Source organism: Alligator mississippiensis, chromosome 4, assembly GCF_030867095.1.
Source record: "Alligator mississippiensis isolate rAllMis1 chromosome 4, rAllMis1, whole genome shotgun sequence".
In the NCBI taxonomy this organism is placed as follows: domain Eukaryota; kingdom Metazoa; phylum Chordata; order Crocodylia; family Alligatoridae; genus Alligator; species Alligator mississippiensis.
Window position 1 is genome coordinate 140,735,848 of NC_081827.1, and position 23,975 is coordinate 140,759,822.

Below are 23,975 nucleotides of genomic sequence, written 5' to 3' on the forward strand. Positions count from 1 at the left end.
GGTTTTTTGGGTATGCATGTGTGAGGTGGAAATGATTTAAAGTCAGAGGGAGTGTAATAGAGGGCATTTATACACACGTTTGTCTGCTCCAATGCGCTGGAAATCCAGTGTGATGGAGCAGACTCAACTGAGTCTGTGGGGCACGCTAGTTGATATGCCTGGTGCCATGTCTCATGCATTTGTATAAATGGCAAATGCACATTGGCATGCAGAAAATGGTGGTGCGGTTTTGAACTAAAACACCTTTGATGTATTTTAGTTCAAAAGTATGCTACTGCCATTTTCTCAGCGGTACAAATGCAAGCGCCACAGTGCTCTGTGCTTTTAAAAGTGCCCGGTGCTGCAGCAAATGCATGTGTACAAATGCCCATGAAGATCAGTTAGTAAGCCTAATTAGAGGGCACCTGTTGCCAGCCCTTTGCAGTCACCCAACCAGAAAGGAGCAGGACCTGGAAGAGATATAAGCCAGGGCCACAGCCAAGTCAGTCAGTCTTTCCCTGGAGGCTGAAGAAGGAAGAGCTCTGCAGTGAGATGCCTGTTGCTGAGAGTTTTGGTATATACCCAGGAGGCTAGAGGTTTAGTTATAGCCAGAGTGCTTGTATGTTTTTGGTTTTAGTTTTAAATGGTGGTTTGGTTTTGGGACTGCTGGGGGAAGGTTGAGGTCCCAATAGTGCCTGGAGGCACAGGAGCGTCTTGAGCCCTGCTGCAGGTTCAGTGCGCAGGGCAGGTTTAGTCAGATGATTGAAACTTGCAGAAAACAGCTGAAACCTAGCAAGGATGAAAGCCAGACTGGGTCAGGGGGCGCAGCCTGAAAAGGGCAGGACTAGGGCCAGGGGCTCACAGCCTAGAGAGGTGAGAATCAGGACCAGGGGCCCAGGACCTTAGGAGGGGCAGAGCAGTCTCTGCCAGGGGCCCACTCCAAGTAGAAAGGAATCAGGGCCAGGGTCACAGTGCCCAGAGAAGGGTGAGATCAAGGCCAAGGGCCCAGTGCAAGGGACACAGGTGCCAGAGGCCCAGAGATACTAATGACTGACAAGAATTGAGGCTAAGATAGCTGGACCTGAATCAGTGGGCCAAGGCTGGAGGCTTGCAGCCAGAGGAAAGGAGTAGAGGCTGAGAAGCTGAGGCCCCAACAAAGGAGGGACTGCACAGTAACTCTGTGAGGCATGAGTGTGGTATAAGGGGTGATTGGAGCCAGGTAACAGCCCTTAAGGCTGCAGGTGGCCTGGGGCAGCAAGGATGGGTCTGGAGGACCCAGTTAGCCTGAGAGGGGCAAAACTTATATCAGTGGGATCCAGGATGGAGTTGCTGGTGGCTAGAACAGCAACAGCTTGCTCTGGGACCCTTAGGCAGCTTCCCTTTCAATCAAACAAATACATCTAGTCATAACAGGGGAGAGGCACCCTAGAGCTGGAGCAGGGCAAGGATTGTATGGACACCAGGGGCCAACCCTGGAACAGGAGGCTTGCTACAACGAGGCATAACAAAACTCAAATATTTGTTCTCCTCTTGCTTCTGAACAGAAGAATTAAGACTAGCTCCACTGAAGTCAAGGGACAAACACTTTTTATTTTTTACACCAACATAACGTGGGAGACCAATCCAGGGTTTTAATGTTTGCATGCAGTCATTATTAGCATCCTTCCTCTCCACACTTCTTACCATCCCCTTGCAGCACACATTTTTCTAGCCATGTATTTCAAATTAAATATTCTAGTTTCCTTTGTAATCTAAAAGGGTCTGTTAGTTAATGAATGTAGAGATAAGAGCTTAAACATTTGAAAGAACCTAGCAGACTTCTTCCAAAATACAAGGCCTTGATGCAAAGGCATAACATGCAATGCAACCAGGGCAGACCTCTCTCGCCATTCCCCATGGGGCAGTACACAGAGCAGATGCCACCAGCAGGCATGGGAAATGTATGTCATAGATTGCAAGGCATTCTGGGAATTGCCATGGCAGAGGAATTTGCTGCTGCTGGGAAGAACTGTCACCATATTTTTTTGCTACTTTTGTCCAAGTCAGGAAGGCAAAAAATACCTTAGGCATAAATGTTCCAGTGAGGCCACTTCAGAGCATCTCATCATGGTCACTCTTAAAATACTGGCCTCCTTTGTGCTTGAGGATGACTGCTGGCTATAACCTGAGCTGCCTTGCCAGTATATTTCTGGTTTTGGAGCATGTGAGCAGGTGAGTAGAGTGTGGGATAGAGATGCCGTGAGGGTCTTAACCTTAATTTTAAAAGGTGTCATATCAGGTCCTTCTAGACAAATATTTATGTGCCTGTGCCTTTAGCTCTCTCCAATTTTGTAGGACTATAGGGAACGTGGCCTGCCCTAGGAGGAAGGTCTGTGTCCCTAAGGGCCATTTGTGAGCTAAATCAGATTGCAATCTCCCATTATGCTTCTAAGCACAGCCATTGTCGTTCCTTACACCATTTCAGCTTCTGGCATATTGATCTTTAGCTGAAGTGACTCATATTGGACAACATACTCTGACAGAGCACAGCAGTTTGAATCTTTTCTTTTTTTTTTAAAACACTTAAGGTGTAGAACATTATGCAGCTCACTGCTTCTTGGCAGCCACCTTCTGCTTGGCTGCCAGGACATTGTTGAGTTCTTCTCACTTTCTCTTGGCACGGATGTGAGTAGCAGCTCCTTGCTTTATGAATTTCAGATCACGTTTATCACTGGAAAGTTTAATAATTCCATAGCAAGCCTCACAAGCAGAAGACCCGTAGACTTGGTGTGCTCAGTTAGGTGGTCTCTCTTCAAAACCTGCCTGGGCTCTGACGTATCCTCTGCCCCTTTATGGCCCTTGTTCTAGCTAACACCTATAAATTAACAGGCTGCCAGCTCTGGTCTTCTCATAATGGATGTGCACCACCAGCTTTGAAAGCACTTCAAAATCGTAGAATAAAGCCAGTCTGTGGCCTGTTCTGCCTAGGGCAGTCTAGGGATGAACAGTGTCCCCTTGGAAACTGTTGCTGCTTCCACCTATCATGCATGCATGTGGGTGGGGAAGAGGTGAAGAGTAGGTGGTAGGACTGTGCAAAGCATCAGATCACAATTCAGATTTGGAGATGATTCAGATGATTTTGAGGCTGAATCTATGAATCCAAATTGATTTGCTGGAAGCTTTAGGCCTTTTAAATGGATTTGGAGCTTCCAAACAGATTCAAAAAAGATTCGGTGATTCGGACATTCGGCCATAGGGTATAATGGGGAATCAATGAACTATCTATAACTTTGTTGCCTTTTGGCTGATTTAAATAAAACTTTCAGAGATGGTAGCCTCTGCTGAAAGCATGACATGTACCAAGCTTCAAGGTGATAGGTGCAGGGGTTTCTGGGAAACTTCACCTCAACGTCCTGAAAGCAAAACTCATGTCACATGTGTGTTAAGCCACAGTGGGGTAAAAATTGCAGGGGTGGTAGCACTTGCTGAGCTACAAAGTCTGCCAAGTTTCAAGGAGATAGGTACAGGGGTTTCTGGGAAACTTCACCTCAAACTGCTGACATGCAAAACTCATGACATAGGTGACACTGTGTGTGTGTTAGGGCACAGGGGTGTGAAAACTGTAGGTATGGTAGCCCCTGTTGAGGCCACAAAGCCTGCCAAGTTTCAAGGAGATAGGTGTAGGGCTTTGGGGGAAACTGTACCCCAAATTCATGAAAGCAAAACTCATGTCACATGTATGTGTTAAGTCACAGCAGGGTCAAAACTGCAGGAGGGCTAGCCCCTGTGGAGGCCACAAAGCCTGACAAGTTTCAAGGAGATAGGTGCAGGGGTTTGGAGGAAACTGTACCTCAAGTTGCGGACAAGCAAAACTCGTGATCTGGGTGACAGTATGTGTGTTAAGGCACAGCAGGGTGAAAGCTGCAGGCCTGCTAGTCCCTGCTGAGACCACAAAGTCTGCCAGCTGTTGAGGAGATAGGTGCAGGGGCTTCTGGGTTCTGGGGCCCTGCACTTCTAGCTGCTGACAAACAAAACTGGTGAGACTGACAACCAGTCAGTCTCACCACCATCCTAGGCAAAGTCTTCAAAAAAATTATCAAGGCTCACATTTGCGAGAGCCTGGCAGGACAAATTATGCTGAGGGGAAACCAGCACGGGTTCGTAGCAGGTAGATCATGCCTGACTAATCTAGTCTCTTTTTATGACCAGGTTACAAAACACCTGGACACAGGAGGAGGGGTGGATGTCGTATACTTAGACCTCAGGAAGACCTTCGATACGGTATCCCACACCATACTGGTAAACAAGTTAAGAGGCTGTGACTTGGATGACTACACAGTCCAGTGGGTGGTGAATTGGCTGGAGGGTCGCACCCAGAGAGTCGTAGTGGATGGGTCGGTATCGACCTGGAAGGGTGTGGGCAGTGGGGTCCTGCAGGGCTCGGTCCTTGGACCGATACTCTTCAATATCTTCATCAGCGACTTGGACGAGGGAGTGAAGTGTACTCTGTCCAAGTTTGCGGATGACACAAAACTGTGGGGAGAAGTGGACACACCGGAGGGCAGGGAACAACTACAAGCAGACCTGGACAGGTTGGACATATGGGCGGAAAACAACAGAATGCAATTCAACAAGGAGAAATGCAAAGTGCTGCACCTAGGGAGGAAAAATGTCCAGCACACCTACTGCCTAGGAAATGACCTGCTTGGTGGAACAGAAGCAGAAAGGGATCTTGGAGTCCTAGTGGACTCCAAGATGAACATGAGTCGTCAATGTGACGAAGCCATCAGAAAAGCTAATGGCACTTTATTGTGCATCAGCAGATGCATGACGAACAGATCCGAGGAGGTGATACTTCCCCTCTATCAGGCACTGGTCAGAATGCGCCACACTTCAAGAGGGATGTGGATAACCTGGAGAGGGTCCAGAGAAGGGCCACTTGTATGGTTAAGGGCTTGCAGGCCAAGCCCTATGAGGAGAGACTGGGGCACCTGGACCTCTTCAGCCTCCGCAAGAGAAGGTTGAGAGGCGACCTTGTGGCTGTCTATAAGTTCATCACGGGGGCACAGAAGGGAATTGGTGAGGTTTTATTCACCGAGGCGCCCCCGGGGGTTACAAGAAATAATGGCCACAAGCTAGCAGAGAGCAGATTTAGACTAGGCATTAGGAAGAACTTCTTCACAGTTGGAGTGGCCAAGGTCTGGAATGGGCTCCCAAGGGAGGTGGTGCTCTCCCCTACCCTGGGGGTCTTCAAGAGGAGGTTAGATAAGCATCTAGCTGGGGTCATCTGAACCCAGCAGTCTTTCCTGCCTATGCAGGGGATAGGACTCGATGATCTATTGAGGTCCCTTATGACCCTAACATCTATGAATCTATGAAAACTCGTGTCATGGGTGCTTGTGAAACTGTCTGTCTTGGGCCATGGGGGGGGGAGAACTACTGCACGTCTGGATGCTAGGCCCTGCTGTGGCCATAAAGCCTGACAGCTGTTAAGGAGCTCAGTGCAGGGGAGTCCTGGGGCCCTGCACCCCTAGCTGCTGACAGGTAAAACTCGTGACATGGGTGTTTGTGCAACTGACTCTCTCTGTCTTGGGGCAGAAGCAATTCCTGGCTTTGTATCAATTCTTTCCTCTCCTTAGGCTGTGATTTTGTAGGTGTTAATCCTTGCTCGTTAACTGGTTACATTAGCTAGCTACTGTGTATTTCACTGGTCCCTGAGTGAATCATGACTGATTGGTAACACAGTAGCTAGCGAGGATAATGAGTTAATGAGCAAGGATTAACACCTACAAAATCACAGCCTAAGGAGAGGAAAGAATCATTACAGAGCCAGGAACTGCTTCTGCCCCAAGACAGAGACAGTTGTACAAACACCCATGTCATGAGTTTTGCCTATCAACAGCTAGGGGTGCAGGGTCCCAGAACCCCCCTGCACTGACCTCCTTGAAACTTGGCAGGCTTTGTGGCTTCCTCAGGGGCTAGCATGCCTGCAGTTTTGACCCTGCTGTGGCTTAACACATACATGTGACATGAGTTTTGCTTTCAAGAATTTGGGGTGCAGTTTCCCCCAAACCCCTGCACCTATCTCCTTGAAATTTGGCAGGATTTGTGGCCTCAACAGGGGCTAACATACCTGCTGTTTTCACCCCCCATGCCTTAACACACACACAGTGTCACCTATGTCATGAGTTTTGCTTGTCAGCAGTTTAAGGTGCAGGTTCCCAGAAACCCCTGCACCTATCTCCTTGAAACTGGCTTGTGTCATGCTCTCAGCAGAGGTTACCATCCCTGCAAGTTTCATTTGAATCAGGCAAAAGACAACAAAGTTATAGATATTTCATTGATTCCCCATTATACTCTATGGCTGAATTTTTTGAAGAGATTCAGCTGAATCAAATGGGAAAAACGATTCGGATCTCCGAATCAAATCTCTGGCATCTGAATCAGCTGAATCTGAATCGAATAGTTCCCTATTCTCACAGGCCTAGTACATGGAGCACTTACTTGTCCATGTCCCCAATCCCATGCTGGGTTGTGCTGTCTTGCTGATGCCTTGTGGGGTGGATGGATGTTGCAACAGGAGTAGGGCTGATGCAGGGTTTATATCTGCCCCAAGCAGGAAGAAACTTAGAAACATATAGGGTGGTATTTAATTGTTTTCTGGTTGTCTATGCATCCAGGTTTCCTCATTTACATGGCATTTTTGCTCTATGCATGTAGATACACTAATACATAGTCAATGCAGACTGGGTATGTTTACTAGCAGCCAGGGTTCACATGCACATGCTCCTTTTGATGCCCAGAAGCCTTAGACACCCAAAAATGGAGTTGTCCAAAGCCGTTGATTACTGGACTTAGACCCAAGATGGATGTCTAAGCCTGGGACTTAGACCTGAGAAAAAAAACCTGTGTATATCCATGTCTTCTTCTAGTTTTTACCCCATAACTCAAGGGGCTATGGACTAGAAAATGTCAGATCAGTGATGTGATGGTTAAAGTGGTGTGCTGGGAAGTCAGGGACACACAGTTTCAAACCGTTTCTGGATGAAGGGGCTCAGGACTCCTGGTATCCCATGTGAGTGTCCTAGTCACTTAGGTACTTGAGAGAAAAGATAGGAAGCACTCATTCATATTTTGTTTCCAGAGCATATGACCATTTGGGTATGTATGTAGATATCTGCACGCACAAGAACACAATCTCAGTCTGTGTGTAAGTGACATTTTGGGGGCTTAGAAAACCATATAGATGACACAATCTGGGCACCTATCCAGAAGAGAATAGAATGTGCCCGTGGTACTTCCTGAGTCTGTCTCTGGAGCGTTGTAGCTATGGACTGACTCATATGGGGGATCTCATGGTAAAGTTGCAAATGGCCCTGTAATTTTTTTTCCTTTTGAACAAAATACCTCTTCTGTGATTTCAATGAGAGCAGATGCAAAGTACAGCAAATATAGTGAACTCTAAAATAAAAATCTAAAAACCCTACCAAATGCATGCTTCAGATTACATATACTATACTGGAAAAGAGTAGCCTCACCAGTGATACAATACTGCTTCTCACTCAAGTCAGTTAGTTTAATATTGTGGAATCTCTATCCTTGGAAGTTTTTAAGACCTGGCAAGATAAAGCCTTGGTTTGGGATGATTTAGTTGGGCATGGTCCTACTTTGAGCTAGGGGTTGAACTAGACCTCCTGAGGTCCCTTCAAAACCTCATTTTCTTTGATTCTATGATAATATTGTAGTTTGTACTGGAGTGACTACATTGTGTGAAGTGCTGTAGAAGCACAGTACAAAAAGATGATCCCTTCCTACAAATAGCTCACAATATACAAATGTGTTTATCCAAAAAATAGGAGTGGGGTGGGGGAGGCTTTACTATATGCATCAACTGCTCTTCAGTGTCTGCCTGTGTGCACACTCTAACTCTATGGTAAGTGGAAGCTAACCTGCAATATCTTTCACAGAGGGTTAAACTGCTATGTTTTAACTTCCATTTACCATGACATAAGAGCAGAGGCACAACAACCAAGGGCTGTGCCCTGGACAGCAGTGGCAGCAGCAGGGGCTGGGCTGGCTATGGCCGTCAAGTCAGCAGCAGCAGGGGCTGCCATTCTTGCACCTCCTCTAAGCAGGTGCTCAGGACTGGTGTTTTTGTCACTCATCAGTTGTTCCACTACTGGGTAAAAGTGTGCAGTTAGAACATTATTATGTAGCATCTGTTCTATGATAAAGCTCTGTCCCCCTTACCCTGTGATAAATTGTCTGCATGTCCATATCATAAATGATAGCGAGAATGTTTTTAGTTTTCACATAGAAAAAATATGTGATTCCCAGTCTGATATAAACTGTTTAAAGGGCAGATCCTGCAGAGAGTTACCCAGGTATTCAATCATTACTGATGATGCAAGTTCTTCCAGAGAAGTGAAAGAACTTGGATATGAATGGATAAGCTACTTGTATTTGAATAAGCATGTCATGTTTCTGCCTAAACTGTACCTTGGATACCTCACTGAATCTTGCCATAGGTGGTTAGGTGGCTTCACTTCTCTTCACCTCATAGGCAGAAGGCTTCACTTCTTTTGGAGGGAATCCTTTAGTTTGCCTTCCTTTTAGAGAGGGTCCCTAAATTCTGGGACTCCTCATTTACCAACCACATTTTCTTGGTTAGGTCCAGTTAACTTTGGTCCTTACTATAGATTTCCTTCCTGGAGTTGTGATGAGAGAGTAAAGGGTTAAAAGAAGTTAACAGACTTATTAGTCTTACCTATTGCTTTACATTTCCCTCAAGACTAAGATAGGCCTGACTTTTCCAGGTGTCAGATTCTTTTTCCCTGCACTCGAGCTACCCTTCTGAGTTTCTTGTCCCATGTCATTGCCCTGTCCTGAGTGGAGTGGTTGTGCTCTGTTTCGATAGAGACAAAACAAAAGGCCTTCATACTTGCCTTGTCAGTTAAGGAGAGGTAACTGGGTTTGGTCTCTTCAAACAAAACCCCCCCACCTAAAATGGACTTAATCCTTAGTCACCCTTTAGCAAACAATCTGATGATTATCAAACCTACAGAGATATGTATAATATTGATCTGAGTGAGCAATTCTCAACCAGGGTGCCTGGTTGCATCTGGTTGCAGCACTGTGAGGTGTACAAACATGATTCACAGTCTAAACCCAGATTTTTCACATAGGAATCTACAGTGTCAAAACCATTCTGGCCTGTTGTGATCTTCCTGAGTTCTGCGCAACAGAAGAATTGATCTATTATTTTTCTGTAGTCAAAAAAGCATAAAAACTAAGTCCTGGCATTTTTCTGGGGGGTGCCTCAAGTCTATGAAAGGATGCTTTGAGTCTAAAATTGTTGAGAATCACTGATGTAATAGTATAGACATCTCTCAGCTTCTTTGGAAAAGGTATGCAGGATCAAGTTGTAAATCCCTATGCCCAGTATTGATGGATGCTATAAAAACAACCCATATATGCATTAAAAAAAATCATCTACCATGATTGTCATGAATAAATGACTGTTCTGTGTTTGCTGAGGTATTGTGATCTTTTCTATCACTGGGAATGGGAACTAGCTTTGGTGCTTCATATACTGCTATGGTCATATGCTTTCAGGATGGATCAATGATGTCAAAGTGCTTTTCCAGGTATTATTAGTAAATTGATTCTAATGGCTAGATATTGACCTAGATTGGAATGTCAGATCCAAACCACTACAAGTGACCTCATTTAGACATTTATTTTAAGTTATGGCTATCTTAGATTTACTTTATTTTTCAGTTCAGGTAATTACATTTGTCCTTTATTCTTAATTTCCTTACATATTCCCTTATGCTTTGATATTCTAATTTAAGTACATTTTAGTACATTTTCAGTAATCAGATCTACTTATGATGTATTTTCTCTAGGCTATATATGTTGTGTGTATATTATCTTAATGTTTCTTTGTAGACTACATGCTAACCACCCTTTTATGACTGCAGTTATCTTTCCTAAAGGATTCCCACTATTGTCATTGAACTCAAAAGCTGCTCTGCCATTAGGAAGAATGGGATCACCCATTAAATTATTATTGTTCACTGTGGTCAGAAGTCCAAAGCCTCATTTAAGCCACTGCAAATTGGGAATAATTTGTATAAATCCAGGGGGTTAAACAAGGGTAAAATTTACATAATATGAGTGAGACTAGCATCAAGCCAAAAGTGTGGCTGTTATATTAGCTGTAGCTGTTGCCTTTCTTTTATTAAACCTAATATTCCTATATTCTCTCTTAGTATTTATTACATTTGCTTTTTTATAGCATTACACTATGAATATGTGTTTTATTAACTTAGCCTCAGAAAGTGTCATCAGTCTATTCACATTGGGGTCAGCCTTTTATCCCTCACTCTTATGTCAACAGGACTACAAAGGGTGTGGACAAACAACACATTTCCTATGGAGTAAATTAAGCTGTAGCATAAGTAGAGTGTACAAAAAACACAAAGCCTTTGGGCCATGTTACACAGTAACTTTAGGTGGCTTCTGGAGCTTTTAACTCCTAGACTGGCTGCGTGTTAACATCTTTTAAGTGGCTTAAAGCACTCATTATTTGTTTTAAGATTATTCCACTCCAGGGCAGGATTATCTCAAATGCTGCCTAATTTTGTTCCTGTTCCATTAATTTGTGGCCACCGTTCGTTGCTTTTCCACCCAAGCTGAATTCCTCCAACATCTCAGGAAGCAGTTGGCAACCTGGAAAGACATGGTACAGCAGGGCTGGGCACAGCGCCTCACCCCCTGGCACCTCCAGCAGATTGGTCCTAAAGTGTCTGTCAGCAGCAATGGCTCCCTCCACCCCTTGGACTGGCTCTGCTCTTAGAGCAGAGTGATCCAGTCCCAGCAGGGGGGCACCAACTCCCGCCACTGCTGGCACTGACTCTGCTCCTGGCTCTGTCCACCTGCCAGGACAGGCTCACTTTGCTCCCAGACCAGTACCAGGAGCAGAGCCAGTGTGAGTGATGGCAGGAAATGGTGGCCCCCCCACCCCGTGACTAGGACTGGCTTTCTCTGCTCCTGGAGCAGAGCCAGGGTAAGAGGCCAAGGGAGACAGTGCTCCCCCACTGGAACTGGCTCACTCTGCTCCTGGCACAGAGCTGGTGTGAGTGGGGCTGGGGGGTGGCAGCCTGCCCCTCCCCGTGATGGACTGGCTAGGTAGAGCGTGGAACAGAGCCAGTCTGAGGGGCAGAGGCACCACTGAGCTCCGGGGCTGTGGCACTCACTGCTGGGCAGGAGCAGAGAGACCATCCTTCCCCTAGCTCCTAGCCCTGCTCCTGCTCACCAAGCCTCTAGTAGAAAGTCACAGATGCGAAGGTGAGGTGCAGTCAAAACAGGTTTTTCCCCTTACTGTGTGACTGCTCCACTAAGCTGACCAACTCTAAGCCGATTAACATTTTTTTCAGCTTACAGCATAAGGTCTGACAAGGCCCTTACACTGGTGTTAGTCCCTTCAGTCTGGGGTAAAGCTCCCACACATGAAATGAAGTGTAACTGTATGCTAGTGTAATTTATACCAGTGTACTGGTTGTGCATTTGCTCTCCTCTTCAAAGTAATCCCTACCTAAGGATTTAAACAAAACAACAAAACTAACTGGCTTGTCTACCATCTAGCGCTTTAGCAGCACTTGCTGTAGGCAGCCAGCTAGGGAGAGTTAACTCTGCATCCTCTCCTAGGTATGGAGTAATTTTGTCATGTAGTAAGATAAGTTAACTATGTTGGGCATCCGCAGTTAGCTGAATAATGAATATTTGTGTGGGAAAGTTGTTGCAGAACTGGGCATTCAGCAGTATTTGCTGCTAGAGCCACAGATAAAAAACCCTGGCCCCATTCAAACCAGGAGCAAAGATCCCTTAAGCAGGTTCTCCCCCACCTCTCCCCCTCCCCTTTTTGTTTGTTTATAATTATTGAATGTTGTTTTCAAAAACTTTTGAGAAAAATCCTTAATCATTAATGAAAATGATACCTTTGGTGTATATTTATTTCTCTTTTTCTTTCTCCTATTTCAGAAAGTATTTTGGAGAAAAAATAGGACTCTATTTTGCATGGTTGGGTTTATATACAGAATTCCTTATTCCATCTTCAGTAGTTGGAGTTATAGTGTTTCTTTACGGATGTATAACCATTGAGAACGACATTCCTAGGTAAGCTTGTTTGTACACAATATTTTGTTACTCAATACTTACAACATTATGCTTGATTAGACTTAATTCTCAGTGATTATAATTGCTTTTAACATGTTTGAAGAAGTCTTAGTATTAAGAAAGCTGGAAGTACTTGAATGCACATATATTGACTAAGTATGGTATTTGAATGGAATGTGTTTATTTGCGTATTCATTGATGCAGCCAGTGAAGCAAAGGCTCAGTAAATTTATTGCATTCTTGTAATACACAAGTGAACTCATTTTATCTGAATAAGATCACTTCATTGTTCTTATGTATATGTGGGTCACAGTGAAATAAATAGAGCTGTATTTGTACATATTTTGAGACATTAAATGTGCAGAGTTCTGTAAAGTGGTATGTTTGTACAGTACACCTGGAACCAGTGATGTCCAAGTTTTGCAGTACAAGGACCACATAAGACCTGTGTATGAAGTGATTTCAAAACTTAAACTTGGAACGGGTCAGAATTTTAAAAGGGACATTTTTTTCCCCATCAAAATGCATTCTAGGAATGCATGAAATTTTGAAAAAAAGTTTTATCATTGGATTTTGACATTGGAACATATTTATTTTCCATGAGAAATGTTTTTCTTTTCTTGAGATTTCAAGGCAGCAGGGACACCCCCCCCCCCCCCCCGAAAATCTTTAAAAAATGTTATCAAACTGGCTATCTTTCCCCCCCCCCAATTTACTGAAGGTTTTCAGTAAGAAAATTTTCAAAAATGTTGTCAATAAATATTGGAAAGTTCAAACCCTCTGAAATTATAAGGAAAGCCTTAACTTCTTTACTGCAGTTTTCTCATGTACATGCACAAAGTTGCTTCCTTTATTTTCAGATTCAAGGTTTGGGTCAAACCTCATTGAAGTCAATAGGAGGGAACTTTTTTCAGCGATTACATGGCACTTTCAATCACTTCTCTAGTCTTTTTGAGCTCACACAATTCACATGAGAAAAAAAAATAGGAAAATCAGAATGAAAGAAACAATTAGCATACTGTATTTTCCACAGTTTGAGGTCTGCAGACTTTTCTTATGTGTAGTTATAAAAATCTTGCCTTTTGGCAGGTTTTATTGGGTTGTTTTTTCTGTGACTGTAGCTCTAAATAAGAAAGGGTATTTTACACTTATGTATGGTAAATACCCACTTCTCAAAAAAAAAAGTAAAAATATGACTCTTGGCAATTGGCAATATATTGCTTATGAATTAAATTATTTGATAACTGAAAACCTGACAATATTATAAGCAAGGCTATGGTATGTCAGAGTGATCTGGTTTCTAACATTATCTCTGTGCTTGCAGAATACTGTGAGCATCCCCTTAACCTATAATCCTAATTAGGTTAGGCACCTAAGTATGATCTTGCACCACCCTGCTGAAGCCTCTTGAAAACAGTTAACAAAAGTTGGACAGATCTTCCTCGTTGCTTTTTTGACTTAGTCATGATGCTAAAATGACAGCATGTTACAGAATTAGGAGCTTTAACAATTTTTCAGGGACTGCACCAGAATGGAATCAGGTCATGCCTCTGTGTGTTATAAGTGGAATAGGATCTGGCTCAAAAAAAATTTAGAAGGGGCTTGAGCTGCATGTTTTAAGGCATAGACAACCTCCTAACTGATGAGGATTAGAAGAAAACTTTCTGGGCATTTTGTTCCCTAACTACCACTTCAGGGAGGTTTTTTTGCAGTTTCACCAGTATCTAGGACTTCCTCATCAGAGGCAGGACACTGGAGTAGATGGACCACCAGTCTCATCCAGCCTGGCAATTCCTATGTTATCTAGAGTAAACTGGCAAGTTTTAAAGCATGATCAGAATACAGAAAGGCAGAGTAGATCATCACATTGTTGATGACTGGTAAATGATGATTAACAATATTTTTAGTTTAGATTTTTATTTACTTGATTTGAGTGAATTTTTAGTCATAATCACTTTGGGATTTCTAAAGCAGCTCTTGTGCTAACCTTGAAACTAAAGTGAGACTCAGGGCAAGAATGTATCTGTAGCACCCTCTGCTGATGTTTCTAAAAGAAAACAAGAGAGAGTTGTTTTTAACTATACCATAGCCAGAAATAGCTGAGGATAATACAAATGGACTAATTTCCTGATAGATGCTTTTGACCCCTGTAAGAAAACAGCTTTTCCATCTTTAACATGTATGTGCTAGAAAAGTCATTTAATATTCTTCAGAACAGAAACAACCATTATCTGAAATAGTTTAGAGTTACCTAACATCAACAAACTGATTCACAACTTCCACTCACGAAGTAATGTTAGGTGTAGGTAACTAGAGTCAGCAAAATAATACTGTAAAGTCTGTGTTTAGGTCGCAGTCCTGCAGGAAACCCTTTGACCTCAAAGTGACTCCATAAGACCGTAATGTTCTTGCCCAGGCAGATCAGATAGATAGATAGATAGATAGATAGATAGTATATCCTGTAAAATCAGTAAGTCTTTGCTTGAACCAAAAGAAACAGTGGTGATTAGTTAAAGAGGTATCTGGTGTCTGGGAAAATATGTTGTCACTCAAATGTCTATTAACCATAACATTTAAACAACAACAACAACAAAACCCATAGAAAGCATTCACATTAGTTACAAGTGTTTCAATGTTTCAATACCTTGTACATCTGTATGGTATTGAAGAAGTCTGTCAAGATGATGTTATTAGAGGCATAGGAAATACAGCTTAGCATATGAGATGAGGGAGAACCATATAATGGTTGCAAGGGGCTTTCCCTAGTTTTTCAAATGTTTGATTAGTAGTTTTTCTTTAAAGAAGAAACAATAGAGCCAAAAGTTAGCAGTAGTGCATTACACATCTCCTTGGATCCACACACGTGTCATTTGTATTCATGGTCCAGGACTTTGTGAGGGGTTTGTGGGACCGGCAACCAGCGCTGCATGGGTGACCACTGGGGCTGTGCAAAGCTTCGGTCGCTGATTCGATTCAGTGGAGATTTGGCCTGTTTCGACGGCCAAATCACCGAATCCGAATCAAATCAGGAGACCCTTTAATGTCTCTGAATTGAATTTGAACCCTCTAAATTAATTTGGAGAGATTTGATGATTTGGACATAGACATAGCTTTAAATGTTTTTCCTGCATACCTCAAGGTACCAGGCAGCTTGTGAACACTGAGATGGTGGGGCAGATGGAGCATGCCATGGGAGTGCGGGATGGGGGGTCCACAGCACAATTGACAATGGATCCAAAAGTGGACCAGAAGCACTTCCGGTCCACTTTTGGGTCCACCACAGAGCATGCGGGGGATCTTTCCCCCTGCCCCCTGGCTCAGTGACTGGTGCCTCCTGGGTCTGGGGGGGACCCAGGGGACCCCTGCAGCTGGTTGCTGATGTCCCCACCCTCCTGTGGGATGCTCCATCTGCCCTACCATCTCAGCATTTATGAGCTGCTCCTGGTATCTTGAGGTATGTAGAAAAAACATTTAAAGCTGGGTCTATGGCCATATTGCTGATTCTCTGAATCAGCATCGAATCTTCAGACTTGGATTTGGCTGTATTGAATCGGGACAGTGATCCAAATCAATGAATCAAACAACTGTCCCTGATTCGGGCCAAATCTGAATTGAATACAGCCTATTTTGCACACCGCTAGTGACCCCACACCTCCGCTTCCAGTTTCCCTCCCACAAGTATGGCAGGTGGACCATAGGAGCAGCAACAGGGACTTTTTGAAATCCTCAAATCAGTTAATAATCCCAGGGGTCTTTTTACTTTAAGAGAAGCTTTTTTGTGATTCACTTTTTATTGTGAACTGTAGTAATTAAAGTGGTTTATTGTATTGCACTGGTTATCCTTCAATGAAGTACCTATTTGCACAGTGAAATCTGGCTAATATATCATTCCAAGGAGTTTGGTAATGGTGACTAATTACCAATGACTGATTAACTATCAGTACTAAGCCATTTTCAGCCTTTCATGTATTTTGTATGCTGTATTGACACAGAAAAGAATGATTTTTTGGCATTTATAGTGGAGAAAAAATAAATTACAAAAACTCTGAGCATAAATTGTATATGCTCTTGCCCACTCTATGAGAACTGTGTGATTATAAGTGAATTCTTAATTTACAGTTTCTTGCTACAAAAAACAGAGTACTCACCCTGTAAGAATTATGATGGAGTAAGATGATCATCCAGAGAGTGTTGCTTTGTCCTCTTATGTGCACTCATTGCCAAAACAAGATCATTCTGTAAAATGGAAAAGTTGATTGTCTTATTGAGCTAAAAATATTGGAGTGTATCCAATGCTTTGTAAGCACCAGTTGACTCAAGAGGTGCTAGGGACAGAGGTGTAAGGTACCTTTTATAAGATGACTAATTATCAGAAATAAAGTCCATTGTGATTTAATATGTGCATACATTTGGAAATGACTAATTACACAAGCAGATTATAAATTAGCCAGAGTGTTTTGTGTACAAATCAATAGGACTAGCGAAGATTCAGTGCACTGACTAAGAAGAACATAGTAATGAGTTATTCCAATGACTGAACAGTTTTCACTGCACTTAATCCTCCTAACATAAGCATTGCTGCTTCATGCCATTACAATGCCTGTGCTCTCTTTTACTGGAATTACACTTTGATGTTTTTGCCCTTGTCATTTGTAGTAGAGAGATGTGTGACCAACATAATGCCTTTACCATGTGCCCTCTGTGTGACAAGTTCTGTGACTACTGGAACCTCAGTTCCGCATGTGGTACAGCACGGGCTAGCCACTTATTTGACAACCCTGCCACAGTCTTCTTCTCCATATTTATGGCTCTCTGGGGTGAGTATCTCTTTAAGTTTTAATGGTGTTGTTTGATCTTTGGACTCTCAACAGAAGTGAAAGCTGTAATGAACAGTAGTAGAGCATTAAGATTTTATTATTTGATGGGCAGTCTAGGATGGAATAGACTTTAACTTGGCTTTATGGAGCTGGTAAGTCTCAAAAGGCCAGTTGGCTCCAGGGTGGAAAGCTAGCTGATTTACAAGGCATCTACTCACAGTGGCAGTCCCTTAGATAAGTGGAAGGGAACTGTTTTATGCAGGGCAGAGGAGGCTAAAAGGGTCCTCTCCTAGTTGTGCACACCTGTCTCAGCTTGTTCCCAGTCTTTGTATCTTCACCTTATGGGGACTGCATGCAGCACCTTCTGCAAAGTCTGTAAGTGTTGGGGGATGATGCTGGGTAGGCAACTGAGTACTTCCTGAAGGGACCTTGTAAGATTATCGGGTGCAGGCCCCCCGTCCAAGGGGCAGGAAGTCAGCTAGGGTCAAAGGATCCCAGCAAGATAAGCATCCAAATGTTTTTTGAAAGTGTCCAGAGTAGTGCCCCACCTCTGGGGGGGGTCAATTCCAGGCCTCGGGGGCATGGACAGTAAAGAAGTTTTTCCTTATCCCCAGCCTAAAAGGGTCTTCCAGGAGTTTGTGACCATTGGACCTTGTCTTCCCTTGGGGTGATCTGGTGACCAGGCGTTCCACCAGATCTTGATGCACACCCCTTATGTACTTATACCCTGCCACCAAGTCACCCTTGAGCCTACACTTCTCCAGTCTGAAGAGTCCCATGGCTCTCAGCCTTCTTTCTTCATAGGGCATGGTCTTTTGTGCTCTGATCATGCAAGTGGCTCTCCTCTGGACTCTTTCAAGCTTCTCCCCATTCTTTCTGAATTGTGGAGCCCAGAATTGGATGTAGTACTCCAGCTGTGGCCTCACTAAAGCTGAGCACAGTGGGGAGATGACTTCCTGGGTCTTGCTTGACATGCATCACTAGATGCACAGCAGAGTTTTGTTTGCTTTGCTGGCTTCAGTATTGTCTTGGTGGCTCATGTTCATCTTGTGGTCAATGACCCTCAAATCTCTTTTGGTCGTGGTGCTAGCAAGTGTAACACTGCCAAGCCTATAAGTGCGATGCGAGTTTTTTTCCCCCCCTAGGTAGTGCACCTTGTATTTCTCCACATTGAATACCATCAGGTTTTCATCTGCCCAACTTGTGAGCCTATCAAGGTCAGCCTGGATCGCCAGTCTATCCTCAAGTGTGGACACTCTTCTCCATAGTTTGGTGTCATCAGCAAACTTAGCCAGTCTGCTTCTGACACCAGAGTCTAGATCATTTATAAATATATTAAAGAGTACAGGTCCAAGAACGGAGCCTTGGGGAACGCCACTGGTCACTGTATGCCATGTTGATTCAGTTCCATCAACTACCACTGCCTGGGTCTGACCTTGGAGCCAGTTCCCCAGCTATTGGACTGTAGGGTAGTTGAGGTCGCAGTCCCTCAATTTCTCTATGAGGACATCATGGGACACCAGGTCAAAGGCTTTTTTAAAGTCCAAATATATGATATCAACCTATTTTACTTAGAAGGAAATGAGATTGGTCAGGTAAGACCTATCTGCAGCAAACCTGTGCTGCTTATCTCTCAGAATGTTGCCCTCTGTTAGCCCATCGATAATGGTTCCTTTGATAATTTTTTCCAAGATCTTTCCAGGGATTGAGGTCAAACTGATTGGCCTGTAGTTTCCTTCCTCCTGGTCTGGAAGATAGGCACCACATTGACCCTCTTCCAATCTTCAGGTATTTCACCCGAGCACCACAAGTTCTCGAATATCCTTGCCAGTGACCACGCTATAATGTCTGCCAGTGCCTTTAGCAATTTCTAATAGATCCGGGTGCGATCTATCCAGACCAACTGATTTGTGGGTGTCCAGCCTCTCAGGGTGTTCCCTCACAAGATCTACGTCAATGGTGGGCATATATTCACCCTTACCCTGGTCATCCTGCATCTTGTCAGGGAGGGTGGTCCCTTTGAGCTGGTGAAAGACCGACACAAATTAATCGTTAAGCAGATTGGCTTTTTTCTGGGTGTCAGTTGTCAGCTGCCCCATTTGGTTTATAAGAGGTCCAATGTTGCCCTTGTTTTTTTTCTGACTTTGCACGTATCTAAGGAAGGACTTCTTATTGTCCTTGATTTGTATAGCCAGTTGGAGTTCGGTTACAGCCTTGGCTTTCCTAGTTTGCTCCCTAAAGGTGCAGACCAGTGCAGAATACTCATCCTTAGTGGTGTTTCCTGTCTTCAATCCTTCATAAGCTTCTCTTTTTACATGTAGGAGGTCCATGAGTTCCTTGCTGAGTCAAGGGGGTTGCTGAGCCCTTTTACTACCTTTCCTATAGGCTGGAATGGACTTCTTTTGTGCTTCTAGGATTGCTTCCTTAAGGAGCGACCACCCATCATGAACTCCCTTCCCTGTGAAAGGATGGCTTCTCAGAGCCTTGACAACAAGCCTCCTGAGCTTATGGAAGTTGGCTTTCCAAAAGTCGAGGACTTCTTCATTGCTGACTTGCCAGCTTTGTGATGGATAGTGAAAGTGATCAACTTGTGGTCACTATCTCCCAGCTTCCTTTTGATTCTTAGGTTGCTGACTAGACCATCCCTTTTGACCAGTACCTTTCTTGAGATGGGTAGAGCTCATCCATGCATGTAAGGAAGCTTTGTGAATGATCAGATTTGGCTGAGTGCTCTTCCCATGAGATGTCCATGTAGTTGAAGTCTCCCATTACAATCATGTACCAAGAGCGTGCAGCCTCAGCCAGTTCTTTAGTGAATTCATGGTCAAGCTCTTGTTCCTGATTTGGAGGTCTGTAGTAGACTCCTATTATTGTAACCCCTTCACCATGTTCCCCTTGTATTCTAACCCAGGGGGTCTCCAGTCGTCCTCCTTGGGTGCTAATCTCTGCTTGTAGGGAAGGGTATTGCTCCTTCACATAGAGAGCTACACCCCCACCCTGTTTTTAAGCATGATCTCTTCTGTACAAGGTATAGCCATCTATACTTGTGGTTCAGTCATAGGAGGAGTCCCACCAGGTCTCCGTTATCCCTATGAGATCATAGTAATTTCTGTTTAGCAGAAGGATCAGTTCCTTCTGTTTATTCCCCAAGGTCCTGGCATTTCTGTACAGGCAGGTAAGTGTGCTGTCGGAGGTCCTAGGCTTCCTTGTACTCCTAGAAAAGCTCCATTCCTGGGTTAGGGTAGGAGTGAGTTCCCTTGAGCAGCCTAACCTGCTAATTTTGTGGTTGATGCTTGGTGAGCTTGCACTGGTTGTTGTTTGCCTGTCCCCTGGCGAGCTTAGTTTAAAGCCCAGTCAAGCAGGTCAGCCATTCTGGCTGAGAAGAACTTCTTCCCCAGTGGAGTGAGGTGGAGGTGGAGTTGATTTAAGCATACAGCAGGGGCACACAACATGACCCATGGATGGTGTGTGGCCCACCAGGGTAACTCCAATTGTCAGACATTATTCTTTGAACTGGAAAAGTAAAACAGCATTTCCTGCATCCTGGCTATTTGTTAATTTGCATATGCATCCCAGTTTCAGGCTTACTTACGGAGGGAGGGCTTGTATCTGACAAGAGTGGATCCCACCAGTGGCAATTCTCCATTGTAAGAGAACCTTGCAAGTGTCCCTCAGTCAAGTTTGAGGTGTGCACCATGGCTCAGAGTGCATTGTATGTGGGACGATCTGACTTTATCAACACTTAATGGCACAAACCCAAGGTTTTCCCCCCAAAATATAATGGGAAAATGGCTGTTCCAACTCTAATCCACTCTAATTAGTACATATCAGGAATGTACATCTGATTTTCTGTAATAACAAAACTACTTTGCTTATCCAAGGATCTCAAAACATGTTCTAGACAATAACAATTTGATTATACCCATTCCTTACTCGTATTGTTAATGGCTTCACCCATATGCTGACAATAGTGTGTGCTGTATTTACTTGCACTGCTGCTGAAACCTTGCTGTTTGGGGCAGTTTATTGTGAAAGATCAATATTAATTTATCTTACAATAATAATCACCTCTGAAGGCCACTACTGTGATTTTTGAGTAAGGTGACTCAAACGTGAAAGCCTCACTCTGGACATGAGATTTTGAAGGCGTGCCCACAGTTACACTTATTGTTGCCCCCCAGCTTAAATTTGATATTAGGTGTTTACAGTGCTGAGGTCTGGTAGCAGGAGGTGGATGCAAGAGGTATTCTCAACTAAAGAAGTTGATGTCTGTCAGCTGCTTGAAATTGTTCAGAAGATGTTGTGATCTGTACATCTTAGGGACATGGTGGGACTGACTTGCTTTGGAGAAGTCTCACAAATAGTTCCATTTTTCCAGCTGAGTTCACTGAAACTTGACAGTCACCGGTCAGTGTAGGCTAGACTGTGACAGGAATCACACTTGATCAGGTGCCACTGCTATGTATGTTGTAATACATGGCCTTGTAACTGTGCTACCTGCATCTGTTTTTGTTTCAGCAGAGATGCTGGGATTACCTGTACCCTTGCTGGAGGAAAGAGTGCTTTTAACTCTGACAGAATAGATAATCACAATCAGTGCTGCCTTTGCCAGAGGATAATAATACTAGGCTGAACAAAAGAGATAGACAAGAGAAAATGAGTTAGGGTCAGTACTCCTGGGTTACATGTCCATGCAAGCATGATTCACCATGTACCTTAGATGAACTCTTGTATGGTTCACATAGTATACAGTATTCACCTGGAGTACTGTGTCTAGTTTCTAGCCCCACATTTCAAGAAAGATGTGGACAGTTTGGGAAGAGTCAAGTGCAGGGCAACACAAATAATTAGGGGGATCAGAGGCAAAGCTGAAAGAACTAGAGTTATTTAGCCTGGGGAAGAGAAGACTGAGGGGGGATTTGATAACAGTCTTCAAATACCTGAAGGGTGATTATGAAAAGCATGGAGATGGGCTTTTCTCTGTGGCACAAGGACAAGACTAGGAGCAATGGCCTCAAGTTTCAGTAGGGGGAATTTAAACTGGAGATTAGGAGGAACTTTCTGCCTATGAGAGTGGTTAGGCATTGGAACAGGCTACCTAGAGAAGTTGTGGAAGCTCCGTGCTTGGAAACTTTCAAAAGCAGGTTATGCAGACACTTGGCTGGGATGGTTTAGTCAGGAATGATCCTACCTTGAGCCAGGGGCCTGGACTTATTAGGTCTCCTCCAGCCCTACTTTTCTATGATCCTACAGTTACAAGAGGTGGTGAAAACCCTCCCACAAGGGCTGTGCTCCCAATTTATCTCACAAGTGCCAAGATAAATATAGAAAGTGCTTTATCTAACTTCATTAACCAGTAAAATATCACTGTATGGTAACTGCTGACATCTTTGACTTTTTAGTATTCATTTCTCCTTGTGGTGATAACATATGATGTAGTTTCTTACATAGATACAAATATGCTCTAAACAGAAAATCATGTTGGGAAAAGGAACATTTACATACAAACAATCACTTATTGGGCAGTTGCATTCATAGTGATTATACTTCAACATCAACAATATTGTTTGCAGACTGTTGACATGCTGCAACTAATAATTTCACTTGGTGTCTGAAAATGCAAAGTTTGCAGCAAAACAGAAAAGAACATACAGTTCTGTATGCACTGGTTTAAAAAAAGATACATAAGTATAATAAAATTGTTTCCAAGACATATCCTGTCATAAAAAAAAAAGTTTCCCACAGACTGGAACATTCTTTTTGCTTGGGACCATGATAACTGAGCTTGTCTGGCATGGAAACACACCCATTATGTACCCGGAGCTGTAGAGAAAAATAAAGTAGGCTGTGTTAACCCTGTCCTGCTTGTCTATTGCGCATTATATTACACAATGTTTTGCTGCCCTGCCACTAAGGGCACACTGCTTATACCTACCATTCAGTTTGCTGACTGACAGCTCCATTGTTGCTGGCATACTTGAAACCAATTTGTCTTATGGTATCTTGAGCAAACATTGCCTGAGTGACTTTCTGTAAGATCTAAGGATCATGAGTTATTACTTTCTACTGGTATGCTCAAAGGACAGAACAATGTGGCATTTGTGCTCTTTTGAGCTGGCTGTCTTTCATCATCATGGACAAGCAGAAGAAACCCTTCTTTCCTTCCTCCAGCCTCCCCTCCCTTCTGGTGAAAGGCACAGAGACTTGTAACCGTTACCATCAAGAAAGGAGGTATGCTTCTGTTACCTGATCCTGATGCCTCATTAAATAGCCTTGTGAACCCAGCTACTCCATTTGCAAGTGCCCCCTATTCACTGAGAAATACCAAAGACAGGAAAAAGAGAAAAGTGTGCCTGCCTAACTGTGCTTACTTACAGTGATGTTCTTGCAAGTAGGGTTTCAGGTGTCAGTTAAACATGTCAGTACAAAGGAGAGTTGAATATTATGGGTATACATCAATTGCTACAATAAAACTTACCTTTACATGCTGATAGAGCTAAACAGAGACTGATTTTATGTTTAAAATAGAAATACAGAAAGTAGGAAACAACAATATAATCAAGTATTTGTGTTTCTAGGAAGATTTCAAAAGTCCTCTAACCTCCATGAACATATTAAATGGGCTTTTTAGTTGCCCTCTGTTCTCCATAAGGGAGGACTTATCTTCTGTTTGTTGCCAATCCTATCCTTAAAATGTTCTGTCTTTTTCATCTACCGCTTCTACCCAATCAGCCCTCAGTAATTTTTAGATTCTTGTAATATGAGAATACTAATTCAGAAAATCTTTGTTCTAGTTTGATTATTCATCCTCCTAGGAAGTAGTTGATATATGGACTATCGTCTGTGAGTCAGATTCTTCTGAAGATAGGAGCACCTATCTTCACCTGTTCTTCTGAAGATAGGTACTAGATTTTTAAAACAGTTCAGCATCGTATGTCCCAGCCTTGAAAAACAGGCCATTCAATTTGAGGAGTAAATGGGAATGGAGCTGTATGGAAAAATCTGGCTTCCTCTATGGAT

The 23,975-nt window shown here is 43.4% G+C and overlaps 1 protein-coding gene across 1 annotated transcript in view; it reads left to right on the top strand.

Annotated features, from left to right (window-relative positions):
• The window catches only part of ANO2 (anoctamin 2), a 313,194-nt gene that overhangs the window by 125,593 nt on the left and 163,626 nt on the right, over nucleotides 1-23,975 (top strand). The window contains exons 14-15 of the mRNA XM_019482201.2: nucleotides 12,004-12,138; nucleotides 16,795-16,955. Coding sequence (XP_019337746.1) covers nucleotides 12,004-12,138; nucleotides 16,795-16,955 — 296 coding nt within the window. The remainder of the gene's footprint in view (nucleotides 1-12,003; nucleotides 12,139-16,794; nucleotides 16,956-23,975) is intronic.